Source organism: Somniosus microcephalus, chromosome 4 (genome assembly GCF_052327205.1).
Source record: "Somniosus microcephalus isolate GS21.2 chromosome 4, FLI_Smic_1.0, whole genome shotgun sequence".
Taxonomy (NCBI): domain Eukaryota; kingdom Metazoa; phylum Chordata; class Chondrichthyes; order Squaliformes; family Somniosidae; genus Somniosus; species Somniosus microcephalus.
Genome location: NC_140990.1, coordinates 249,222,156 through 249,235,691, shown reverse-complemented (window position 1 = coordinate 249,235,691; position 13,536 = coordinate 249,222,156). Strand labels below are relative to the sequence as shown.

General features: G+C 41.4%; 1 protein-coding gene across 1 annotated transcript in view; it reads right to left on the bottom strand.

Moving 5' to 3' along the window:
* The window catches only part of LOC147120358 (dynein axonemal heavy chain 11-like), a 173,802-nt gene that overhangs the window by 136,110 nt on the left and 24,156 nt on the right, over nucleotides 1-13,536 (bottom strand). Inside the window, exons 7-9 of the mRNA XM_085984222.1 lie at nucleotides 9,392-9,557; nucleotides 8,522-8,624; nucleotides 2,762-3,001 (exon numbers count right to left, since the gene is read on the bottom strand). Coding sequence (XP_085840348.1) covers nucleotides 2,762-3,001; nucleotides 8,522-8,624; nucleotides 9,392-9,557 — 509 coding nt within the window. The remainder of the gene's footprint in view (nucleotides 1-2,761; nucleotides 3,002-8,521; nucleotides 8,625-9,391; nucleotides 9,558-13,536) is intronic.

The following is a 13,536-nucleotide window of genomic DNA, read 5'->3' as shown; positions in this document are numbered from 1 at the left end:
GCAAGCTGGTGACAGAATAGTTTTCCATCTCTCTCATTGGCATTGCATGAGTCGCTTATAATGATTCTGAAGCTACATCATATGGACTTATGATCATCTGCAAAATGCAATGTGCATGTAACCTTAGCATCACATCTCTAACTTTTTCCTTGACTCCCCCACAGGACCATCGAGAGCCCCCGTCCCCACTGTGCAGGAGGAAGAGCCTTAGCAGCCAGACTCCTCAGAGGAATCTGCAACCTCTGAGGGCGCAGCGTCAGCAGAAATAAGCGCACCCAGCACCAGCGCAGACACTCACACCTCGGTGGGACCTTCAGGACAGAGTAGAGTTGTCACCTGGTGTATCACAGCTCACAAGTGAGCATCAGCAGATTGTGGAGACAGGGACAGCAGTGGAGAGTCCTCGTCGGAGGGCGCAGGACTCTGCCAGCTCGGCTCAGCTGCATGTCGACCCTCTGCCTCTGGGTTCATCCGTAAGATCAGAGGTGATGGAACTCCATGCACAGATGCAGGAGTCTCTGGCAGGTTTTGTCTCCAGGGTCGCTGCGAGTGTGGAGCGAATGGAGGAGTCCATAGCGAACATGAGCAGAGCCTTTGTGGAGTCATTGGAGCATGAATGCATCAACATGGAAAGGATGGCTACCTACGTGGAAATGATTGCTGCCTCCGTGGCAAGGCTGGCTACGGTAGAGGAGAGGAGGGCTACGGCCATGGATGAGGTTAGTCGCCAGGGTATGGAAAACATGGTGAGTGTTCAGAATAGAATGACATCTCTTGAGGAGCGATGGGCATCTATTGAACAGAGAAACCAGACCTTCATGGAAGTCCTTCTGAGTAGGACTGCCATTGTAGATACGGGTCCCCATGGCCCCCCTGATGTGCAGCAAGCTACTCTCAAGCCACTTGCAGGCTCTGAGGGGGACCTGACCCATGAGAGGGAGGTTGGTGGCAGACCTCAAGGAAGTGGGGGCTCCTCTCCAAGCGCTCACACTTCCATGCCACTGCAGGGCCCCGCCGGAGTCCACACCTAACGGAGATAGAGGTCGCAATCCCTGCACAGCCGCAGGAGCAGCAGACTGCTGGCGAGCCCTCACAGGCTCGCTATCCCAGAGGACGCCTGCCAAAGGTGTCGAGACAGGAGCAGCAGGAAAGTGAGCAAGGGGCCTCCACATCTGCTGAAGCCACAGGGGAACCACTACGTAGGAGCACGCATAAGAGGAAAATAAAGCACAAATAGTCACAAGGGTAGTCACTTGGGTGAAATGCTGTGTATTTTGTGACAATGCCATTAGTTGTGTGTTTTTCATAAAAATTCTGATGGCAACTTCTGCAGTTGTGGCGTGTGTCATTTCACAAATGGGGCAGGAGGTCCTCTAATGCCAAGAGGGGAAGGAAAAAAAGGCCTCCCATGCTTCTGGTAGGTGCCTCAGTTGAGGAAGCACTGAGTGAGGGTGGCGAGAGGGGTCTCGCAGGAGGTCACACTGGAGAAGTGTGTGAGGCTCCAACCTTCCACAGGTGTGGTTAGGCCTGGTAAAAGTTGCCCCAGACCTGAGACAACAAAGTCCTGCCACCTGCAAATGATGACTGATCAAATATCCTCTTTAATGTTGGACCTGCAGTTGATAGTCAGCAAGCCAGTAGTGTTCACGCCAGGTTTCACAGGCGTGATCCCCACCAGGCGCGTTTTACGTGGGGAAAAGGGTTAAACAGGCAAGGGCCTATTAAAATGGGATTATAAAGGCAATTCGTGCTGTTTAAGGGCCCTAAAGACCAGTCCCGCCTGGAGTCTTAATGCAGCAGAAAGATTTTATATCTCATTTAAAAAGTAGCACGACAATTTTTTTTGCAATTCCCCTCCTCAAACACGTTTTCTCTCCTTTTCAGCAGGCAGGTTGAATGCAAATGATTAAAGATTTGCATAGTTGAAATCTTAATATTTTCTGCTTGTATTTACTGATCATGTCTGCAAAGCTATCAAAACAAATGGCAGCTAGGACTGAATGTTCATTTTTTTAAAAAGCAACTAGGAGCATTTTATGATTATTTTGTCTATTCTTTTTGGTGCAACTCAGTGGCATTATTCCAAGGCCAAGAGGTTGCCAGACAAACAGCTGCAAAGCTTCTGCCTGTGCATCTCTAGAACATCCTGGGGTCTACTTGTGGAGAAGCAATGTTTTCACACATACAGCCTTGCCCATCAGTCTGATTGAGAAGATCAAGTCAATTTCTACTTGCCACTTTGGCATTCTGAAGATCTGAATTGTTTTCACTTGTGAAAATAATGTTTACTGGCAATAAAAACTGCAGCAAAAAACTGCAACATACTAACTTCAAACTCTCTGTTGTAAAAAATGAACATCATTTGTAATAATGTAATTTCAGAGTTCTTGCACTTCATAATTAACTTTTGGTATATGGTGAATGTGAAAAGTACCATTGTGAATAATATTATAAGCTCTACAATATGACCTAAACAGTGACTTGAGTACCAATATCTTAATCATATATTTTCATTAGTAAAATTGTTTTGCTAATGCACAAACAGTGAAGGCTAACATCAGAACATCCACTGGAAAATGTAAAATGTATTAAGAATGTCACATAGTCAAACAGTGTAAGTAAATAAATTAGTTTTAAAAGGTTGGTGTTAGAAAGATTTGTACTAAAATGTTTATTTGTAAGAACATTAGTACGGCATCTAATCACAACCAATTTCATGAATCAAAGTTAAAGTATAATAATAGTCAACTAGTAAATATACCTGGAAAATATTGGAGAGATCTCGTAGGTTAAAAATATAATGGAACCTGATTGCTGTAGGTAGGAAGTTCTGAGTCATTTTCTGATGAAGACAGATAGCAGCCTGAACGACAGTATTAACAATTTTCATTACACTGTAACTGAAACTGTACTCTTGAAAGTGAGCACTGAGAATTTTGCTGTATATTGTGGCCAATGCATCTACTCCAGGGAAATTGACTGCAAAAACAGAGAAATGTCTCTGCAAAACAGGAAAACATAAAATCAAAGTCCAAGATTACCAAATAAGCTCATGTTTACAAAATGAATGCAGCCCATTGCAGGACATAATGGTGTTTGATCATTTCAACTACTCATGAATCTGATGTTAATAATTCCCATAGTAGAAGAACTTTTTGAAGTTAGCCCCCTGATGAACAATTCATGGTGGGCAGGCAGGTAACTCACAGGGAACTAGAGTTACGAGCTGTACCCCATTGAAAGGGTATGGAGGTGTTGAATGCAATTGTGAGCTGTTGAAGTTTTCTACTCTGGCAATGCATCCTTGTGTAGGTTCTGTTTAATGGGTTCTGTCTTGATGGTTTAGTGGTCCTCCTGAAAGGGAGGTTGGGTGTAGAAACTTTGTGGCGTTTCTTGAAAGAATCTAGCAATGTCTCCACTTTGCCTTTAAAGATACCTTTACCAAAATAAGGTAGTTACAGTAATTGTTAATACACCTTTCCAGATATAGAAATTAAATGAAGCTCTCTAGTTATAGAATCATAGAATGTTACAGCACAGAAGACAAAGTTCCACATGGGAGACTGGTCAAGAAGGTAAGAGCCCATGGGATCCAGGGCAATTTGGCACATTGGATCCAAAATTGGCTTCGTGGCAGGAGACAGAGGGTGATGGTCGAACGTTGTTTTTGTGACTGGAAGCCTGTGTCCAGTGGTGTACCACAGGGATCGGTGCTGGGTCCCTTGCTGTTTGTAGTGTACATTAGGTATGAATGTAGGATGTATCAGTAAGTTTGCAGATGACACGAAAATTAGTGGAGTGGTAAATAGCGAGGAGGGAAGCCTCAGGCTACAGGACAATATAGACGGGTTGGTCAGATGGGCAGAACAGTGGCAAATGGAATTTAACCCTGAAAAGTGTGAGGTGATGCATTTTCGGAGGGCTAACAAGGCAAGGGAATACACAATGAATGGTAGGACCCTAGGAAGGACAGAGGATCAGAGGGACCTTGGTGTGCATGTACATAGATCCCTGAAGGCAGCAGGACAGGTAGATAAGGTGGTTAAAAAGGCATATGGGATACTTGCCTTCATTAGCCGAGGCATAGAATATAAGATCAGGGAGGTTATGATGGAGCTGTACAAAACGCTAGTTAGGCCACAGCTGGAATATTGTGTGCAGTTCTGGTCGCCACACTATAGGAAGGATGTGATTGCATTGGAGAGGGTGCAGAGGAGATTCACCAGGATGTTACCTGGGCTAGAGCGCTTCAGCTATGAAGAAAGACTGGACAGGCTGGGGTTGTTTTCCTTAGAGCAGAGAAGGCTGAGGGGGGACCTGATTGAGGTGTGCAAAATTATGAGGGGCATATAGGGTAGGTAGAAAGGAACTTTTCCCCTTAATAGAGGGGTCAATAACCAGCAGGCATAGTTTCAAGGTAAGGGGCAGGAGCGTTAGAGGGGATTTGAAGAAAAACTTTTTCACCCAGAGGGTGGTTGGAATCTGGAACTCACTGCCTGAAAGGGTGGTAGAGGCAGGAACCCTCACAACGTTCAAGAAGCATTTAGATGAGCACTTGAAACGCCATAGCATACAAGGCTACGGACCAAGTGCTGGAAAATGGGATTAGAATAGACAGGGCTTGATGGCCGCGCAGTATATGCTGTATAACTCTATGACTCTAAGGAGATTATTTGGCTATCCTGTGCCAGCTCTTTGAAGTGGCTATCCAATTCCCCACTCCCCTGCTCTTTCCCCATACCCCTGCAAATGTTTCCCTTTTGTACAAAGCCTGCCTACTGGAATTGGCGTCAGGCAATAATATTTAGTTGGAGCCTTGAATGAATAAACATCAACTAATTATGTCCAGGCGCTTGGATTCACACTCTCGGGTTCAAGATTGGATTCTTGTGTAGAAGATCTACCAAAGCAAGAAACCACTTGCAGAATAGGTAAACAAAGTCTGCAATAAGAACATTATATAAGATTTCCTCAAAAGCAGAGTATAATTTACAGCCTTTGTTAATTCATAGTAGCCGGTCAGTGAGTTTACAAGTATCCCCACAGATAATGCTTATTATGTTCCAGAGAGAAACTGTTGTGATAAATCTGGAGGATAAAAGTGGATGGAATTTATTTAAAATTTGCAAAAACTGTCCCTTTCTTAGCGTCAGGTTGGATGATTTTTCTTGCCGAGTTGGGGGAAGAATTTAATTGGATTTTGAACCAAAAATGGAGTTGTCAGGTTGTACATCGCCTGGTGGTTACTGTGGAATCTTGTTTGAGGCAAAAATTTATTTTGGGTGCTTACAGGCAATCGGCATCCTGACTGACCTGTCTGGACACCATTCACACCTTTGATTGCTGTGATTATCTCTCTGCCGAGGTGTGATAAATGGCAGTTAGAACGATTACCTGTAATCATCTGGCATTATTCTCTGACTATATAAGCTGTGTCTTTATGCATCTCTTCACTTCACCTGACGAAGGAGCAGCGCTCCGAAAGCGTGTGATTTCAAATAAAACTGTTGGACTATAACCTGGTGTTGTGTGACTTCTCATCTCCACACCATGGCATCAGAGGGGAATGTGTTACTTTTAGATTGTTAGTGCTTCCCAAGTGCAGATTGAATGGTTTGTTTGACAGTGTTTTGACTACAGCAAGAGAGGAAACTGTGGAGACTGAAATTACACAAATCTGTTGAATTAGATTCAGAAGCAGGGGTAAGTAATTTTTGAACTCCAGTTTATCCAATTGAAGATTTTTAAAAAGAGAAACTTTAGTCTTATCATGCTTCATTTGCATATTGGAAAGTCAGATAGCTTGTAGCTTAAGGATGCATATAAAAACCTGAGGTAGGGACAAGAACTATAAGTGTTGTGATATGGAGGCAGATATTCAACACTGAAATCATACCCTTCTGTAACACAAAATGGACTTTGGCATTCGTGACAATGTTTAACTCCTTTAGCTGATGTCGGCAAAGCCATGTTAATGGTTTACTGGACATTATCACACATGTTCCGAGATAAAGTTGTCTAAAATTTAAAAATTCGAATCAACTGGTAGCTAGGCCCAGAATATAAGGTAACTGAGTGATACCAGGTCGTAAAGGATACAAAATTGGAGCTGGGAAAAAAAAATCAACTGATAATCAAGCATATTGTCAGCCTTTTATAGAGAACGGGAGCAGCCATTCCCATCCTGATAAACCTCTACAATATTGTGTATGTGGTCCCCTAGAGCCAATGAATAGCAAACAAGAGTACTAACTTGATTGAGTTCGTTGATGAAGTAATGGAGAGGGTTGATGTGCTTATGGACTTTCAAAAGGCATGAGATAAAGTACAACATAGTAAAATTAGCAAAATTGAAGCCCATGAGATTAAAGGGACAGTGGCAGTGTGGATCTGAAATTGGCTAAGGGACATGAAGGGTTTTATAGAAACTTATAAAATTCTAACAGGACTAGACAGACTAGATGCAGGAAGGATGTTCCCGATGGCAGGGGAGTCCAGAACCAGGGGTCACAGTCTAAAGATAAGGGGTAAGCTATTTAGGACTGAGATGAGGAGGAATTTCTTCACCCAGAGAGTGGTGAACCTGTGGTATTCTCTACCACAGAAGACAGTTGAGGCCAATTCATTAAATATATTCAAGAAGGAGTTAGATATATTTCTTAAGGCTAAGGGGATAAAGGGATATGGGGAGAAAGCAAGGACAGGGTACTGAATTTGGATGATCAGCCATGATTGCATTGAATGGCGGAGCAGGCTCGAGGGGCCGAATGGCCTACTCCTGCTCCTTTCTTCTATGTTTCTATGTAAGCAGAGAGTAGTGGTGAATGACTGTTTTTCAGACCGGAGGGAAGTGTTCAGTGGTGTTCCCCCAGGGCTCTGTGTTGGGACCACAGCTCATTTTAATATATATTAATGACCCGGACTTGGGTATCCAGGGCATAATTTCAAAGTTTGCAGTTAACAAAAAACTCTGAAATGTATTAAACAATGAGGAAGATAGTAACAGACTTCAGGAGGCCATAGACAGACTGGTGAAATGAGCAGACACACGGCAGATGAAATTTAACACTGTGAAGTGATTCATTTTAATAGGAAGAATGAGGAGAGGCAATATAAACTAAATGGTAAATTCTAAATGGGGTGCAGGAACAGTGGCCTTGGGGTGTATGTACACAAGTCTTTGAAGGTGGCAGGAAGGCTGATAAAAATAGATCCTTGGTTTTATAAATAGAGGCATAGAGTACAAAGGCAAGGATGTTATGCTAAACCTTTATAAAACACTAGTTAGGTCCCAGCTGGATTATTGTGGCCAATTCTGGGCAGCACACTTTAGGAAGGACGTCAAGGTCTTAGAGAGGGCGCAGAGGAGATTTACTAGAATGGTACGAGGGATGAAAGATTTCAGATTCATGGAGAGACTGAGGAAACTAGGGTGGCTCTCCTTAGAGCAGAGAAGATTAAGGGGAGATTTGATAGTGGTGCTCAAAACCACGAAGTGTTTTATAGAGTAAATAAAAATAAACTGGTTCCAGTGGCAGAAGGGTCAGTAACTAAAGGACACTTACCTGGCGTGGTGTCCGGACGTCGGGAAGCCCTTAGTAGACCGGTCAAAATTGCAAAATGCCTCTTAACTGCCTGTTAACAAGCAGTTAAGTGCCTATAATCTTCTTCCCGCCGCTAGGTGTCAGGTTCCCAACACCTGGGAAGATTGTCTGGAGGTGGGTTGACAGCGGGTTTCAGACCCGCTGTCAATCTTTGCGATTTTGCCAGATGTCCCACCTCCAAACCTGCCCCGAGTGCCGGCAAAATTCCCCCCAAAGTGTCAGCTGTCCAAAAGCCAAACAAAAGATATCTGTATGTAGCAAATAGTAGAAAAGATGGCAAGTAGTTATTCTGTGATTGTAAATTTGTCCAAAAGAAAATAATAGTGCTTAATCTCAGAGCAAATAGAATATTGGGATACAAAGAGTGGAGCACAGGTCCACTGAGGCTTTATAACACACTAGTCAGACCACATTTATATGAAATTTTGGTCACCACACTGCAAAAGGAAGATACATGTATTGGAGATAGTGCAAAGAAGAATTAAACTACTAAACTGATCCTAATTATAAAAAGTGATCTGTGAAGAAAGATTACAAAAGCTCAAGCTCTACAGCAGAGACCAAAAAAGTTCAAGGAGGAAACCTCATGGGAGGTTAATATATTAAATGTTATAGATAGGTGAAACTAGAAAACTACTTCAAGGCAGTTGGACCAGAAGACATAAATTTAAATTCATGAAAAGTACAAGTAATACAGAGATTAGAAGAAAATTCTTTACTCAAAAGGTGACCAATAATCTGCCAGACAAGGTACGAGAGTACTAGTTGCATCACCCATGCGAGATGTCAAATGTCAGCTGGATTAATCAGAATACTAGAGGGATGGACTGCAAAGGGCCAAGTGGCCTTCTCTTGTCCTCAATCTTTCTTACGTTCTGATGCAAGCAGAACTATCCTTAAAAACAAAAATATCCTACCTGAAGACGCATATTTATAGAAAAACTGCCAGCAGCAGGATTCATACAAGTGATGTATTGGCAATTGTGAATCTCTTTCAGAACTAACTTTTGTCTGTCATACCTAATGATGAAAAGAGACAAGAGACAGTCATGTATTTAGCATTTTAGAGAGATTTTCCCCACATTTTCCTCTTTACTATTTATCGCAGTACTGCAGTATTCTGCTTTTCTAGCTTCTTGAAATTGACATGACAGATTCATCCAAGTTTCTTTAGCCACACTCAAAGAAGTGGGCCAATTGGAGTGCAGCTGTAAAAATCCTCATTTTTGCACCTGTGAAACTACTAACAAGTTGTTCAATTGCTTTAAAGCCATTCCAGCTGTCCACTGGGGAGGTTCAATGTTTTCAGTAACAGCATATGGCAAGCTCACTTTCCAGATTACGACGTCAATTTTGATGGATAGAATTTGGGAAAAGCAAATTCTGGACCAAAAGAATGAGCTCATTTCTTGATGCCAGTTATTAGAATTCTAAAAGTATCAGCCCACTCTAGCAATGATGTACAGTACTTGGTTAGCCCATGCAATACAGCATTATCAACAGGCACAATAGCTCCATTCTCCAACATTCTTGTTTTAAAATAAGCTATAGTATAAAGTGATGCCTGAAGTGCTTTAAACAGAAACTGTGCTGTTGGTGGCATAAACACATCGCTTTGCTCAAACAATCTGTGTTCACATCTTATGCTCTGTGTGAAATATTTGGTTTGGCTATTTTCAAATTTTTTAATTTTTAAAAATTCTGACGTAGCTTTTTCCTTCTTTACACACACATTGTTATAGACATCACTAAAAATAACGCAATTACTCTTAACAAGTGAGACTTACCAGTGGCAGTAATCTAGATGTTGTCTGATTAGAGTATGTGGTTGAACAGTACCATAGGCATCTACTTCAGGCATATTAAGATCATCAATAAAATAAATCAGCCTTTTTGTGCCGGCAGGAGCATAATTTCTCCCAGCTTTTTTTTCTAAAGGTTTCTCAAGAACCCCTGTGTTAATAAGAAATAGTTGCATGACAATGATTGCGATATGGTTGGTGAACTTGGAGAACTTTTTAATATACGCAACATAATTTGTATTACTACAAAAAAAAGCAAATTTAATTATACGTACATTTAACATTTATGGGATAGAGAAACCATTTTCTGATATCTGTAGAAATTAAATAATTATAAAATTACAATGGGCTTTTTAGATCATATATCTAGGTGGTGCATCACTTTAATGCAGTCTGCTATGGATTAGAGATTTGAGTATGAATCCCTGCCTTTGCTGGCATTTGTATGCATGACAGAAGGGAAAAATTGAGAGTAATAAAAGAGGTATCCACTAAGTATATGGACAGCAGGGGCGAGCATGACAAGGGAGAATACGAAAAGATTAGGAGAGAAGTCAAAAAAAGTTAGGAAGGCAAAGAGGAACTATGAAATTAAATTATCAAGGAACATAAAACAAAATTGTAAAAAATATTCAACAGGCACAAATAAAAAAAGTGAGGATGGGAATAGGGCCACTAAGGGATGGACAGGATAAAATCAGGCAGCAATAGAGAAATGGCAGAAATATTAAATAACTACTTTGCTTCAGTATTTACCAGGGAGACAGATCAGGTGGACATGACACCTGATGATGAGATAACCGCATTTAAAATAAAAAGAGCAGAAATATTAAATGAACTAATCAAACTCAAAAGGGGAAAAAAAACCTGGTCCGGACGGATTATATCCGCGCATTTTAAAAGGATCTAGGGGTGAGATAGCAGAGGCGTTACTGCACATACTTAATCAATCGTTAGAAAAAGGTGTAGTGCCAGAGGACTAGCAGATAGTTAACATAATACCTATATTTAAGAAGGGAGAAAGAACATTTCCAGGGATCTATAGACCAATCAGCTTAACATCGGTAATAGGAAAAATAATGGAATCCCTACTAAAGGAGAAAATAGAACATCTAGAAACCAAAAAGATAATAATGAATAGTCAACGTGGATTTCAAAACGGAAAGTCTAGCTTGACCATCCTCATTGACTTTTTTGAAAAGATAACAGAGTAGACAAGGGTAATGTAGTAGATGTAATTTATCTAGATTTTCAAAAGGCCTTCAATAAAGTACCACACAATAAACTAATGACTAAGATCAGAGAATGTGGAGTTAGGGGACAAGTAGCAGAATGGATAGCTAGCTGGCTTCAAGATAGAAAGCTGAGAGTAGGAGTAAAGGGTAGCTATTCAGAGTGGCAGAAGATGGGAAGTGGTGTTTCAGAAGGATCAGTTCTGGGACCAATGTTGTTCACAATTTATTTTAACAATTTAGACTTTGGAATCAAAAAGACAATTTCTAAATTTGCAGATGACATCAAATTGGGGGGGGGGGGATAGTCAATATTGAGGAGGACTGCAACAAATTACAAGAAGACATTAATAAACTTGTAGAATGGGCATATAATTGGCAAATGAATTTCAACACAGATAAATGTGAGGTATTGCATTTTGGTAAGAAAAATAGGGCGGTCACATATTACTTGGAAAATAAGAATCTAAATGGGGCAGAAGAGCAAAGGGATCTCGGAGTACAAATACACAAATCACTAAAAGTAGCGACACAGGTTAATAAGGCCATAAAAAAGCAAACCACACACTAGGGTTTATTTCTAGGAGGGATAGAATTGAAAATTAGAGAAGTTATGCTAAATTTGTATAGAACCTTGGTTAGACCACACTTGGAGTACTGCATACAATTCTGGTTGCCATATTATAAAAAGGATATAGAGGCACTGGAGAGGGTGCAGAGAAAATTTACAAGGATGATACCAGAAATGCGAGGGTAAACCTATCAGGAAAGGATGAACAGGCTGGGTCTCTTTTCTCTTGAAAATAAAAGGCTGAGGGGTGGCCTAATAGAGGTCTTTAAAATTATGAAAGGTTTTGATGTAGACAGAGAGTGTTTCCACTTGTGGGGAAGAGCAAAACTAGAGACCATCAATATAAGACAGTCACCAAGAAATCCAATATGGAATTCAGAAGAAACTTCTTTATCTAGACAGTGGTGAGAATGTGGAACTTGCATTTAAGGGGAGGCTAGATAAGCATATGAGGGAGAAGTGAAGAGAGGGTTATGCTGATAGAGTTAGATGAGGAAAGATGGGAGGAGGCTTGATATACGCATAAACGCCAGCATGGACTGGTTGGGCCGAATGGCCTGTTTCTGTGCCATATATCCTATGCTGCTTCTGGATAGTGAGTAGTTGATGTCATGTTAGTTCTCAGTTACAGCCACAATGAGCGGGATGGAGCTGAACCAAAGCAAAAGAACTTAAGAACATAAGAAATAGGAGCAGGAGCAGGCCATTTGGCCCCTCGAGCCTGCTCCGCCATTTAATGAGAGGGATGGCTGATCTGATCTTGGGCTCAGCTCCATTTCCCTGCCCGCTCCCCATAACCATTCACTTTCTTATTATTCAAAAATCTGTCTATCTCCACCTTAAATATATTCAATGACCCAGCCTCCACAGCTCTCTGGGGCAGAGAATTCCACAGATTTATGGCCCTCCGAGAAGAAATTCCTCCTCATCTCAGTTTTAAATGGGCGACCCCTTATTCTGAAACTATGCCCCCTAGTTCTAGATTCCCCCATGAGGGGAAACATCTTCTCTGCATCTACCTTGTCGAGCCCCCTCAGTATCTTATATGTTTCAATAAGACCCCCTCTCATTCTTCTAAACTCCAATGAGTATAGGCCCAACCTGCTCAACCTTTCTTCATAAGTCAACCCCTTCATCTCAGGAATCAACTTCGTGAACCTCCTCTGAACTGCCTCCAATGCAAGTATATCCCTCCTTAAATAAGGAGACCAAAACTGTACTCAATACTCCAGGTGTGGTCTCACCAATACCCTGTACAGTTGTAGCAGGACTTCCCTGCTTTTATACTCCAACCCCCTTGAAATAAAGGCCAACATTCCATTTGCCTTCCTGATTAATTGCTGTACCTGCATGCTAACTTATTGTGCTTCATGCACAAGGACCCCCAGGTCCCTCTGTACTGCAGCATTTTATAATCTCTCCCAATTTAAATAATAATTTGTTTTTTTATTTTTCTTACCAAAGTGGATAACCTCTCACTTTCCCACATTATGCTCCATCTGCCAAATATTTGCCCACTCACTTAGCCTGTCTATATCCCTTTGCAGATTCTTTGTGTCCTCTTCACAACAGGAAGAAAAAGTGGCCTCCATTTAAATCACAGTATTCCTACATGTAAAAACCGGAGCTGAATTGTTGGTTTCACGGAATCAGTCCAGAGCACCCAAGCCTCTTCATTCTGAAGTTATCACCTGAGACAGGTGACATTGTTTGCAGAAGGCATGGGGTACCTGTCATGGAAGGGCCATCCTCGTCTGAGCAGCAAAATTGATAGGGAAGGGAATGTAATAGTAGCTATAAGGCATAGTTTCCCACTTATATAATTTGGTGTAGCGCATTAATCAAATCACATTACCATTCAAGATACATGACTACGACAAAAATATATTTTTGAATTAGAATTTTAATTCCTCATTGATAGTAACAGTATGAACAGAATTAAGATCAGTTATTGCTGGTTGTTTTCTGAAACCTGGAAGTAATTACTGCCTGTTTTAATATTTGCACCTGAGCAGAGGCATGTGTAGTTCTGGAGGTCATCGATATTCATCGTCAGAATGTGGCTGTTGTACATTACATAGGATACACAGCACAGAAACAGGCCCAACCAGTCCATGCCGGCATTTATGCTCCACACGAGCCTCCCCCCATCTTTCCTCATCTAAATCTATCAGCATAACCCTCTATTCCCTTTTCCCTCATATGCTTGTCTAGCCTCCCCTTAAATGCATCCATACTATTTGCTTCAACCACTCCCTGTACCAAAACCTATCATAATTTTAAAGACCTTTATTAGGTCACCCCTCAGCCTTCTTTTTTCCAAGAGA